The following is a 14,040-nucleotide window of genomic DNA, read 5'->3' as shown; positions in this document are numbered from 1 at the left end:
CAGTAAAGATATAGAAGAGCTGATTAACAACATCAATCAAACTGACCTAATTGATATTTATAAAAGACTCTACCCCAATAATAGCGGAATATACATTCTTTTCAAAGACAGAATACACTCTGGGACTTAAGGCAATCCTTGACCAATTTAGAAAAACTGAAATTATACAGAGTATCCTGTGACCAGAAAAAAACTAAATTAGGTATCAATAACAGAAAGATAGGTGGACAATCCCTTTGTATTTAAAAACTTAATGACATGCTTCTAAAAAAAAAAAACCAAGGATCAGAAAGGAAGCCTCCTTCAAAAACATCAGAAAATATTTTTAAATAAATGAAAACACAATGTACAAAGATTTGCTGGATGGCATTAAAACAATATTTAAAGGGAATTCTGCAGCATTATATGCTTATGTTAGGAAAGAAGAAAGGTCCCAATTCAGTGATCTAATCTACTACTTTGAAAAAAGAGCAAATTATACTAAAAGTAAAAGGAAGAAAGTAATAAAAATAAGAGCAAAATCAATATTGAACTGATGAAACACATCAGTAATGAAATAGAAAAGAAAATTAAAGAAAAAATAATGAAACCAAAACTACTTTTTTTTAAAATTTTTTTTATTTTTTTTAAGTTTTTTTTTTTTTAAGATTTTATTTATTTATTTGACAGAGAGAGATCACAAGCAGACGGAGAGGCAGGCAGAGAGAGAGAGAGAGGGAAGCAGGCTTCTTGCTGAGCAGAGAGCCCGATGTGGGACTCAATCCCAGGACCCTGAGATCATGACCTGAGCCGAAGGCAGCGGCTTAACCCACTGAGCCACCCAGGCGCCCCCAAAACTACTTTTTAAAAAACATCAATAAAATTGATAAACTTCCAGATAGATTAATAAAGAAAAAAAGAGAGAAGATGTGAATTATTATTAATGGGATTAAAGAACAGGCCATCAATACAGGTCTTACAGACATTAAAAAGCAAATGTCTGTAAACTTATAAACTTATGCCAATAAATTTTGTCAATTAGATAAAATGGAGTAAATTCATTGAGACACAAATTCCAAAGCTTATTCAAGAAGATATAAATAATCTTAATATCCCTATATCTATTAGGGAAGTTGAACTTGTAGTTAAAAACCTTCACACAAGGAAAACTCAAACCCAGATGGTTTGTCAATTCTACCAAAAACTTCAAGAAAAAAATACTACCACTTCTACACAAACTCTTCCAAAAAACAGAGGGGAAGGGAATACTTCTAAACTCATTTTATGAGGCCAGCATTATGCTGATACTGAAACCAGAAAGAGGCATTATGAGAAAAGCACAAACCAACTACCTTCATTAACATAATTGCAAAAATTCCTAACAAAATATTAACAAACTAAATCCAACAATATGTAAGAAGGATAACACATCATGATCAACTATATGGTTTACTCTAGAAACACAAGACTGGTTCAACATTCGTAAATCAACCAATGCAACTGACTGTATCAACAGACTAAAGGAGAAAAACCACATGGTAATAATAGGTGAAGAAAAGACATCTGACCAAGTTCAAAATCATTTATGATAAAAACTCTCAGAATATAAGAAGGGGACCGCCTCAACCTGATAAAGAACATCTGTGAAAAATCCACAGCTAACATAACACGTAACAAGAAAAGAATGAATGCTTTCTCCCTAAGATTGGAAACAGGGCAAGAATGTTCACTCTCTTCATTCCTATTCACTATCACACTGGAGATCCTAGCCAGTGCAAAAAGACTGATTTCCAGATTTACTTAAAAGTATATTAATCAGGGACGCCTGGGTGGCTCAGTTGGTTAAGCAGCTGCCTTCGGCTCAGGTCATGATCCCAGCGTCCTGGGATCGAGTCTCACATCGGGCTCCTTGCTTGGCGGGGAGCCTGCTTCTCCCTCTGCCTCTGCCTGCCATTCTGTCTGCCTGTGCTCGCTCGCTCTCCTCTCTCTCTGACAAATAAATAAAATCTTTTAAAAAAAAAAGTATATTAATCAATGTAATGTAGGTATTGTCAAAAGGACAGTTATCAATGGAACAGAATACATAACAACAGATATAGACTGACACACATATAGTCAACTGATTTTCTTTCTTCTTTTCTTATTTTTTTAAGTTTCCAATCAGTATTTTTTGTTTAACTGTGTTATGTTAGTCAAATGATTTTCAACAAAGTTACCAAAAGAAATTCAATGGACAAAGTTCAATCAAAAGTTCTGGAACACTATTTATCCATATCCAAAAAATGAACCTTAAACTATATTCAAAATTAAACTAAAATAAAAACCCAGATCACTTAGGTCCTACTTGAAAAAACTAAAACTGTAAAATGTTTAGAAAAAAACAAAGGCGTAAATCTTCGCGATCTTGGGTTTAGCAAAGATTTTTTATTTTTAGAATACAGAAGAAAAAACTGACAAATTGATTTCATCAAAATTTTAAATTTATGCTCTTTTAAATATAAATTTCTGTTGAGAAAATGAAAAGACAAGCCATGGACTGAAAGGATATATTTTCATAAAACACCTGGTAAAGGACAGGTAGCCAGTGTATGTAAACAACCCTCAAAACTCAATAAGAAAATAAAGAGCCCATTTTAAAACATGCAAATTATTTGAACACATACTGAAGCTTACTAAAGTAGAGATGTAGATGGCCAAAAAACACATTCTTCATTAGGGAAGTGAAAATTAAACCCACAATGAGGCATCACTACCCATCTATTAGAATAAGTTAAACTTTTTTAAAAAACCAACAGTATGAAGTGTTGATAAGAATGCAGAGCAACTAGAATTCTCATACATGTCTTGTGGCATGCAGAACAATACTTTGAAAAGACATGGCTTGACAGTTTCTTATGAAGAAGCATGTTTTTATCATACAATCCAAAAAACTTACATGTCGGTCATTACCCAAGAGAAATAATGACATATATTCATACAAAAACCTGTACCTAAATATTTATAGTAGCTTTATTCATAATTACCACCCAATTAGAAACAATCCAAATGTCTATCAGCAGGTGAATGAATCAACTAGCATTGCATATCCATGCAGTTAAGTAGTACTCCGCAATTAAAAGGAACAAATTAGGGGTGCCTGGGTGGCTCAGTGGGTTAAAGCCTCTGCCTTCGGCTCAGGTCATGATCCCGGGGTCCTGGGATCGAGCCCCGCATCGGGGTCTCTGTTCAGCGGGAAGCCTGCTTCTCCCTCTCTCTCTCTGCCTGCCTCTCTGCCTACTTGTGATTTCTGTCTGTCAAATAAAATAAATAAAATCTTTAAAAAAAAAAAAAAGGAACAAATTATTGATACCTAGAACTGTGTGGATGATTCTCACACTATGCTAAGTGGGAGAAGCCAGACACAAAAGACTATATGTTGTACAGTTCTATTTATGTAATATTCTGAAAAAGGCAAAACTACAGGCATAGAAATTAAATCAGTGGTTGCCAGGGGATGGGAGTATAGGGAGGGGACAGACTGTAAAGGCGGCACAGGGCAATTTTGGGAATGACAGAAATATTCTCTCTTGATCATAGAACTATAGGGGCACCTGGGTGGCTCAGTTGGTTAAGTGTGTGCCTTCAGGAGCACCTGGGTGGCTCAGTGGGTTGAAGTCTCTGCCTTCGGCTCAGGTCATGGTCCCGGGGTCCTGGGATCGAGCCCCGCATCGGGCTCTCTGCTTAGCGGGAAAACTGCCTCCTCCTCCTCTCTCTCTCTCTCTGCCTACTTGTGATCTCTGTCTGTCAAATAAATAAATAAAATCTTTAAAAAAAAAAAAAAAGTGTCTGCCTTCAGCTCAGGTCATGATCCCGGCGTCCTGTGCATCAAGCTCCCGGCTCAGTGGGAAGCCTGCTTCTCCCTCTCCCACCCCTCTGCTTGTGTTCCTTCTCTCTCTGTGTCTCTGTCAAATAAATAAATAAATGAAATCTTTTTAAAAAATTCATAGAACTATAGACAAAAGAGGGGGATTTTATTATATGTAAAGTATATATCAGTAAGTCTGAGAAAAAGAAGTTCTTTCAAGTTGTGCCACTTTGCAGGCAGCTCTAACCCTCTCATACACGTGCTGTCCTGGCTCCTGGCAGCCACTGCTTTGCTTTCTGTCAGGATAGATCACTTTTTCCTGGTGTTCTTGAGTTTCATCCATGTTTCCACACTTAATAGCAAAAACTTCTCATACTATGATAAGCAGTATTTCACTGTGTAGACATGCCACAATTCATTTATCCAACCGAATGTTGATAGACATTTGGGTTGCTTCCAGTTTGGGGGTATTATAAATAAAGCTGCTTTGAATTATATAAATCTTTGGGTAGACATGTTTTTCTTCCTTGTGTGAGAATCCAAGTTCTGAGATTTGGATTTTCTAAAAATTTAATATACGTAATAATTCTAGGAGGAAATTGTTCTCATTCTACAGATGAGAATGCCAAAGCTGAGGGAAGGTAAATCACCAAGATATGATAAGATGTATGGAAGCCACTCACAGGGATGGTTCAGATTCCAAGTCAGTGATACTGACAGGCACTCTAAAGGGTAAACAGAAAATTCATGGCAGCAAAAGATGACAGCTGTAGTGTCTCAGAACCTCCATTCCCTTGATGTCCAACTACACTTACCTGAATGTGTTGGGGAGCAGCTCAGAGAGGATGGTTTTGACACCTATATTTCAAGGTTGCCAGAAGTTAAATCTAACATGTAAATTCTGGCTCTTAAGTAGTAAACTTCCAATGTAAGAGACAGACTTTGATTTGTAATGGTTCCTGGCTCAACAGTTAAAGGTCACTGAACCTGCACTGCAGTTATTTCTTCAAATAGGAAAAACCATAATGGAGGCTGGCCAAGTTCAATTTGTAAGAGGAAAAGCTAAAGGGTAGCCTACTACCCCCCCGAGCCAAGCCTCCCAAACTTTTTTACCCCCACCTTTCCCATCTTTCCTTCAAAACTCTGTCTCTCCCACCTGTTCATCTAGAGCTCTTCTGAGTAAAGCTGGACTTTGCATCTCTGCATATCTGCAGATGGGCCCGGACCATGAATTATGCACACGTGATGTGGAGATATGATGCCAGGTGGTCAGCACACACGTAGGAATACACCCACTTGCGTGCGAGCAGGGTACCTGGATCCATTTGGACCAGACTGTTTAGTACTGGCTCCTCCCTAGTCAGAAGCACTATAAACTCCTGCTGAGACTATCAGTAGGAAGGACCTATCCTTCATCTTGAGGAGGAGTTTCTATTGCCTCCTCCCCTTCTTTCTGGAAAGAGCATCTGTTCCATTACCACCTCCTCACTGTGGTCTACTTTTCTCCAGCTACTTTAGTGGGTGGGCATCAATCATTAATTTGTGCGGTTAAAAAAAAATTCTCATAGAATTCTACTCACTAATGGACATCCTGTGACTAAAACATAATAGAACTCCAGTATGCTGCTGGCTCGAAAGGACAAGTCTAATCCCATCTTAGAAGCTAAACAGAGACTGGTTCTCTAGGCTGCCCTATGTGAAAGCCTTCTACTCCTTCCACCCTTGGGAGAGCCACTTCAGACCACTTTCTCTCAAATGTCCCCTTTACCTTCCCAAGGCCTGCTCTGAAAGAACTGCTGGTAAGGATCTCCCACACATTAACCATCTGGGGGTGCTGCTAACTAGTAGTTGATATATTGATTTTGATTTGATTGTGGGGAGAGACGAGGGATTGTGGAAGGCTGTGCCCATGCCTCCTCTTGCTAGTGTCTCCAAGTTCAATAACACTATGCAAACAGCACTTATTTTCCTGGGACAAATCCTTTCTCCTGGGGCTCTCACCTCCTTCTCTGTAAAATGAAGCCACTGAGTATTAGTGACTCTCAACTCCTTACCACCATCACCACGTGATACATGAAGAGAGACAGGCTGACATTCACAATTCCCCCACTCTTGACTGTCTCGTGGTGAAGGCTCTAGTCCATGCCAACAGCATCTTTTGCCTGGATTGGGGCAACTGCCTCCTTGCTGGTCTCAGCTTCTACTTCGCCTCCTAGAATCTATTCTCCACACAGGGGCCACACAACTCACTGCCGCAGTTTCTTTGAGTATTTGCTCAAAGGTTACCTTCTCAGCAAGGCCTTTCCTGGCCACCCTATCCAAAATCCAAACTGTTATGCTGGCTGTCTGGTATTCCCTACACCCCTTCCCTACCTTATTTCCCTCCTTTGCACTTATTACCACCCAGTAGTCCTTATTTAATTGTACCATCTGTTTCCCCAACTTGATTATGAGCTCCGTGAAAGCTGGAATTTGTGGGGGGTGGCTCAGTGGGTTAAAGCCTTTGCCTTCGGCTCAGGTCATGATCTCAGGGTCCTGGGATCGAGCCCCACAACGGGCTCTCTGCTCAGCAAGGAGCCTGCCTCCTGCTGCCCCCCTGCCTGCCTCTCTGCTTGCTTGTGATCTCTGTCAAATAAATAAATAAAATCTTAAAAAAAAAATCTAAAAAGCTGGAATTTGTGAGCCTTTGTTCACTACTGAATCCCTAGAGCCCAGCCCACAACAAGAACTCAATAAACATTGGATGAATGAGTGAGAAATCGTCCATCTATCTAATACTCCTTTCTACTTACTAAAACATAGCATAATGCATGTGAGCTATTAAAGGAATCATCTTAAATTTCTTTATTAAAAAACAACTTGCAAATTTTAACGATTGTCATTAACTGACTGAGACACCCCATTATGTCACCAGGCTGTGGTTGAGAATCATCAGGTAGATTATTTCACGGCCCTTTCACTCTGAGCCAGTGTTCTCAACGACCCAGTGTTCCTGTAAGTTCACACATACCGATGAGCCAGAGGCACAGCCTGAATACCAGTAAGTGTCTCACACTGGCATGTATTCCCTGTTTTTCAAACATTGTGCCTATACTGTTGGGATTCACAAAGAAACTGATACTGAATTCACAACAACTTTTAGTAGCTATATCTTTTTGGAGGGAAAGGTGGTCCCTTGGGACTATGAGACTGAAGATCTCACAGCTGGTGAGAAGCAGTTAAGCACAGTGAAGCCTGGGAGGGAAAATATGACTACACATCTTGTTCAGATGTAGGTGGTATTCTCATGCTTGTCAGTTTCTTCCAGTTGGATCTGTGATTCCTACATTAGTAGTATTACTTTGGGCAATGACCAAAAAGAAAGTTACAACTAAAATAATTTTTTTTAAAGATTTTATTTATTTATTTGTTAGAGAGAGAGAGAGCATGAGCACAGGCAGACAAAGTGGTAGGCAGAGGCAGAGGGAGAAGCAGGCTCCCTGCTGAGCAAGGAGCCCGATGTGGGACTCAATCCCAGGACGCTGGGATCATGACCTGAGCCGAAGGCAGCCGCTTAACCAACTGAGCCACCCAGGTGTCCCACAACTAAAATAATTTTTTAAAAACAATCATTATTTTCTAATCTATATTGCTTTAAATGCCTTAAATTTGAATTCCTTGATTGTCATGGCATTTTTTTGAAATTTTCTGAAGATGGTAATTACACTCAATAACTTTTATAAAAAGCATACAATCCTCTCCTCTAGCTATAAAAAATTAAGTTTATTATCTTGGATGTCATCCATTAGAAGCACAAGAGGAAGTTTATGAGAATTTCAACTCTGGGCCTCAATGGCAAACCTTTAGTCATGCTTCCCCCCAAAATTAAGTTTCGAAGTTTCTCCAAAGTAGCTCCCCAAATTTTTTAAGTTGCTGCTTTGACTTGTCAACTCTCTTTCCCCTTTATTTCTACTCTCTGAGAGTGCTGTGACAAATATTAATTCTGAGTTTAAGAAAACTCAAGTTACTTTTATTTTGAGAATGTTACTCAAGTCCTGGTGACCATAAATTAGGCTAGGCTGGGAGAAATAAGGCTGGCTATCTCTGTTTTAGAACACAGCTTCTCAGGTTAAAATTCTTAAGGGTTTCCTTAATTTCCTTAAGAATTAAAGGTTTCCTTGAGAATTAAGGATATTCCTTAAGAATATTCTTATTCTGAAGACAATATAGGGTCTGCTTGAGCTGACTAAGAATCCTAAACAGCAGAGTAAAGTAGAGGTGGGTCTGGGGAATTATTTAATCAGAGTACTTTTGATCTCAAAAACTAACCAAGGTCAGTTAGCAAAGACCTTAGGAAGGAAAAAAATGGCCACAATAGGTCACAACCAATTGCATTTGACTTTCACTTCCTTCATCTTGCTCTTTTTCCTCCTCCTTTCCTTGCCTCTCTTCTGAATGACAAGCATCAACAGTAGAGTTTTATGAGCTTGGAATTCAGTACTTACTTGCGTTTCCTGGAAGCATGGTGTGGATGGGAAACTACCTATGAATATATGTATTAAATGGCTAAGAGCACAATGATAAAAGCATTGGTATATTGGGGAAATGTTTAGTACAGCATTAAATTTGAAATACCAGAATTTTCCCAGATTTTCTTATTTGCCTCATTAACATACTTATGAACTGGGAAGCTTGGTAAGAAAGCAACTGGATCTCCTCCAAAATTTCTCACTTAATTAGTAGACAAAAAGTCACTTACTGCTTTGGCAAAGGCTCAGGGAGCAGAGATTCCATGCTAGACCACAAGCCCACAATGTTCCCACACCCTGCCCGACTTAGGGAAGCAGCATAGAATGGTGGGCCCAACCTCACAGTAGAGAGCTGAGAGAAGCATGGAAAGCTGGTGGGCACCTTCAGACCATCTCCTCCAAACCCTTCAGTTTAATAATGAGGAAACTGAGGCCCAGAGCAATTATTCTAGGTCTCACATATTCTCACATATTTTTGTGGCCAGAATCACAACAAGAACCCAGGTCTTCTTGTTTCCAAACTTAGGGCTTCCTTTTAGACAGCTGCTCCAAATGTCTAGAATTGGCTTCTCTTAAGTAATTTGGAACTTAGGGGACACTGACTTCGTGATCAGCCCTTAAAGTGGCATGAAATAGGGATCAGCCATGTTCTGATTTAAGGGTATGGGCACCCAATCCCAAAACAATCTCTAATTATTGCAAATATTCAGTGTGGCAATTGACATTTCCTTTTATCCTTTCACTCTGTCCTTTCTTTTTATTACACAATAAATCGTAGAGAACTCCAAAGTGCTAATAATGTACAAGAAGTGGAGCAAGGAGTAGGGGAAAGTAATAACCTTTAAGAAAGCAATATTTAAATAATTTAAATAGCCTAAAATAACTCTCATACTCAAAACTATGTTTGGAAATTCACAGCTTTTCTCCTTAATATACCTGATAATCATCCTGAGAAAGTCTTATTCTGAAGAATGTGGTTTCAGTGTCCTCTAGATACAGCCTTTACCACTGACTGAGCCTCCCTGACTCAGTCATTTGCATGTTATGTGCTTCCCAGAGCCTGAGATTCCTCACTACCCATTAGCCCAGCTGGCCCAGCTCTCACCTGTGCATGTTCTTCTCTAAATTTCTCTTTTCTCACCTATTTCCAACTGTCCTGTTTGGCTCATCTTCCTCAATGTCATAAATCCGCATTTCAGAGTGGCACTAAACCCCAGAAAAAAATCTGAAAAATTATTAGGGTAAATTGAAATTACCGAGTAACCTCTCTTACCTTCTTCAGTCAGTTACACAATTTTTAGTACCTTCTTAGGGCAAATACTTGTGGTAACTGATTGCCCATTTACTTGAAGACACTATTTTAGCAACATGCCAGGCCCTCAAAGTTCAGAATGTCTGTGCCAAAAAGATTTTAGATATCATCTAGTTTATCCCAACCCCCTCATTTTACAAATCAATAAACTGAGCCCAAGAGAGGGAAGGTTTTGGTCTAAGACACTTCCAGGATGATTTCTCATCTTGCAACAGTTTAATATGTTCTTTTTTCTTTCCTATTACAGTATAGTCTACTTGTGACCACCTGAATTACTCCTTTACCAACTCTTTTTAAAAAGAAAGAGTAATTAACACCTTCAAGTGATGACATATTTCCATAGGGCATATTTAGGGAGCATTTTTTATTATTATTATTATTATTATAATTTCAAGCTCTAAGCTGTACATGCATTACTAACTACATATTACAAATAGTAAGTAAGGGGTTTCCATAAATCTACATATTAGAGAAAAAAAACTCTTGCAATAATAACGTGTCTTAGTTAGGATTTGTGATCTTAATCCTAGTTCTGCTACTAATTAGCTGTGACCCTTTGAGTGAGTCACTTCAGGTCACTTTTTTTCATATGGAAGATAGGAAGACGGACAAGAGCTGTGACTCTCAACTTTCCTTGGAGTCCTTCAAGTTCTGAAGTGGGAGCCAAATATCTAATGGAAACCATAGGTTGGCTTCCTCCTGACAAAGCTGCACAGCTATAATATTGAGTTTGCTTTGGGGTCATTGGGCATTTTGTGCTGACCAGCAGCTCTAACTGGCATATATACACATTGCAGCTAAAAATCACAAAATCAATTACTTTTAGATAGTTTGAATGACAAAATTTTAAAAAATACATTTGGCCCATTGGGGAAATAATAAAAAGAATGAAACCTTCCAAAGCACAAAGACAGGAGTAGAGGGCAAAGAAAATAAGTTTTGCATAGAGAAAGAAAAACCAATTCACATAAATATGAAATTACATTTCACTCAAGTACCAAGGAATTTGGGTCCTTACTGTATTCATCTGCTGATCCTGAAAGTGCCCAGATGCAAAGCCCTCTGTCGAATCTCAGTTCTTGAAAACAGCACTTGATCAAACACATAGTGGGCACTTAGAGTTGGTTTACAAAGTATTTTCCTTTAAATTCATATTAAGTCTCCAACTAGATTACATTGCACAGAGAATTTAAAGAGCAGTCCTTCAAGAAGTTTACATCTCTTGGTACAAAACACAGTAAGTTCATTCAGCCACGTTCAACCAATACACTTAAAAGGGCATTAGCAGGGATTATGTTCCATCTCCAGTCTACAGTCTCCAGGGACTGAAATCCGAAGGCACTGCCAACGGTTGCCTCACGGTCTCACTGTGTTTAACCAGCAAAGAGGAAATCTGTGTGCCACCAAAGGGCCCTGGGCTGGGGCACAGGAGATGTGGATTCTAATGCAGCTGGCCCGGGGACCAATTACACTACACCCAGCACAGTACTTTGTAACTGATGCTCTGAAATGTCCATTAAGTGCAGATGGAAAAATCCCCACCACATGCCAATTAATCTTATATTAGAGGACTCCAAGAAACTGAAATCCAATTACGTAAAATACGGGAAATTTGGTGGAAAGAAAAGAGTTAACATTTTTTGATCATTATTATAAACCAAAGGATTTACAGCAGTTACCTCACAAAAGCTGTGTGGACTTATGTTAAACATTTCCATTTGATACACAGAAAACCAGGCTCAAAGAAAGTAATTTATTCACCATCCACAATCAGTAAGAGGAGCAGCCCAGATTCCCAACCCAGGTCTGCAAAGCCCACACTATTTGCAGTATGCAACACCTACACATCCAAGCAGCCGAAGGTGAGTTAGAAATTTGGGTCTAAGTTTCATTTCTGTCATTAAGTTGCGGCATATCACTAGGCAGAACACTTTGCTGCAATTTTTCCACCTGCACGACTGGGGCGGGGTGGGGGGGGCAGTGGGGGTTGACCCAGATCAGTAGTTTGTTTTGTTTTGCAGGGCAGTAATGAGAATCCTTTGGGGCCAGGACTTTTTCTAATAAAGGTATTAACCTTTCTTGCTCTCTGAAACTATTTGGGACTGGTACCCTTTGGTTATAACGGGAAATATATTAAACCCCGCAAGCGGAACGTAGAAGAAAAGTTGGGCGGGCTCTAAGCCCCCTCCCAGTAACTTGAGGCTGAGCACCTGACCCTGTTGGATCTTGATCAAAGTTAAGAGACAACTCATTCATGGATTCGTGTCTCCTTCCTCGCTGTGTCCCGGCCTGTCTCACGGTTTGAGAGCCTAGTATAGTATTTGCGCCCCGCATTACCTGAGCGGCCTGCATGGGCCGGTCCGCAGAGAGGCCCCTGCCTTCGAGGGACTGAAAGCTCAGGGTGTAAAATACCGAGCTCAGGCAGCCGGGGGTTCTGATATGCCCCGCTCCAGGCAGGCGACTGTGGAACCACTTCCTGGTCAGCGCCTCCCGCCCCTCGTCCACACCCGCACTGCTACATTTCCCCGTTGCACTGAGCGCTCGGCGGTCTGTCAGGCTCCCGGGAGGACGCCCAGCCTGTCACCCAGCGGCCGGGGAACGGGTCCCATCAGAGATTTAAAAAACACAACGCTCTGGAACTCCAACTCCACCCGCGGCATCCCCGGCGGCTGCTGGGAAGAGGCCCCAGGCCCGTTCTTGTCCCGCCCGGGCCACTGTCCCGCTAGTGACCCAGGTGCTCCGCGCCCGCCCGAAACCTCGTCCGACGTCGCCCAGCACCTGTCGCACCCGCAGCGGCAAGACGTGCGCTCACCTCGTCCCGGGGGCCCACGGCCCGTCCCCGCGCCTCTGGGCCCAGCTCCCGCCGATGTCTCAGCCAGGGACACAACCGCGGCCGCCGCCCACTTTCGGTTTCCCCGCACGGCCGGAGCCGCCGCCGCGGCTCGGGAATCACCTCAAGCCCCCGCCCCGCCCCACTCTGCCCCGCCCCGCCCCGCCCCGCCCCGAGGGCCCCCCGGCCTCGGCTCTGCGCACGCGCGGGCTCCCCGGCCGCGTCGGCCCACGCCGGCGTCCGCGCGTGGGAAGGGAAACCGACGCCTCCTAGCGGTTTCTGCGCGTGCCCACGCACGGGCCGTCGGCGGAAGACGACTGCGGAGCGGGCTCAGGCGCGCCTCCTCGTGGACAATGCAAGTACGGGCGGGCTGCGAGGGCCGGGGACCCAACGCGACCCAGCAGGACCTCGCCAGCACTTGTGCGCTCCTACACCTGCCTTCATTCGCTCCTCAGACATTTCACTCAACTCTTGCTCACTCTTTTCGTCATTTACGGGGACAGTTACTTTTCACTCACCCAGACATCCACTTGGTCCACTCGTTTCCCTCAGGGTTTTTCACAAGCGTCACCTTTTCAAGGAGGGTGCCACTTTCGAAAAATGTCAGTCCCCGATATGTTCTCTCTCCTCAGCTTTCTCTCTCTTAACACCTATCGGGCACACTGTATTTTACTAATCTTTTTCCTCTTGTCTACTGTCCTCCAATTAAAGCTCTGTGAGCACAGGGATATTTGTCATGCTCTACAGGCTATTCCCAGAGCCTAGAATTGTGCCTGGCACAGAAGGGTGATGTAAATTTTGTCAAATTCATTCCTTCGTTCATTATAAAGTTATTGAACACCTAATATTCACTTATTTCTTCTACACATTAATTCTATCAAGATATATTGAGCATATTGCTTTGTATTCCTTAAAGCAACATTGAACACCTCCCTGCGTTTATTCTGTATTCATTTATTGGGGTCTGCTGTTTTATCAAGCAGTATTTTTTTAAAAGATTTTATTTATTTGTCAGAGAGAGAGAGTACACAAGCAGAGGGAGAAGCAGGCAGGCTCCCAGCTGAGTGTGGAGCCCCATGTGGGACTTGATCCCAGGACCCTGGATCATGACCTGAGCCAAAGGCAGCCACTTAACGGACTGAGCCACCCAGGCACCCCTCAAGCAGTACTTTTTTTTTTTTTTTGTACAGCTTGAGTGTAATTGGCATACCGTAAACGCCACATTTAAAATGTATAATTTGATGTTTTCATGTATGTGTACAGCTGTGAAACTATCACTATACATCCATCACCCCAGAAAGTTTCCTTGGGTCACTTTTGTAAATCCTCACCTCTTGTGCCTCTGACCTTGCCCCCTCAACTGCTGATCTGCTTTCTGTCACTATAGATTAGTTGACTTTTTTTTTCCAAATATTTTATTTATATTTATTTTTAGAGAGAGCATGAGTGGGGGGGGTGAGGCAGGGGGAGAGGGAGAGAGAATCCTCAAGCAGAGTCCACACCCTGAGCACAGAGCCCAAGGCAGGGCTTGATCCCAGGACCCTGAGATCACAACCTGAGCTGAAAC

General features: G+C 41.8%; 1 protein-coding gene across 3 annotated transcripts in view; it reads right to left on the bottom strand.

The window, feature by feature from the left end:
* The window catches only part of TDRD7 (tudor domain containing 7), a 68,919-nt gene extending 56,248 nt beyond the window's left edge, over positions 1 to 12,671 (bottom strand). For 2 of the 3 annotated variants that reach the window (XM_047700460.1, XM_047700461.1), the window contains exon 1: positions 12,456 to 12,671. Coding sequence is in view for 1 of the 3 variants with exons in the window: in XM_047700459.1 (XP_047556415.1) it covers positions 11,981 to 11,995 (15 nt within the window). In the remaining 2 variants the exon portion in view is untranslated. Of the gene's footprint in view, positions 1 to 11,980; positions 12,066 to 12,455 lie in introns of those variants that run through there. The other variant, XM_047700459.1, reaches the window with a different exon arrangement.
* Positions 12,672 to 14,040: the final 1,369 nt, after the last annotated feature.

The sequence above is a fragment of the Lutra lutra genome, chromosome 13, assembly GCF_902655055.1.
Source record: "Lutra lutra chromosome 13, mLutLut1.2, whole genome shotgun sequence".
NCBI lineage: Eukaryota > Metazoa > Chordata > Mammalia > Carnivora > Mustelidae > Lutra > Lutra lutra.
Note: the sequence above shows the minus strand (reverse complement) of the source record. Positions and strands in the feature narration are given on the sequence as shown.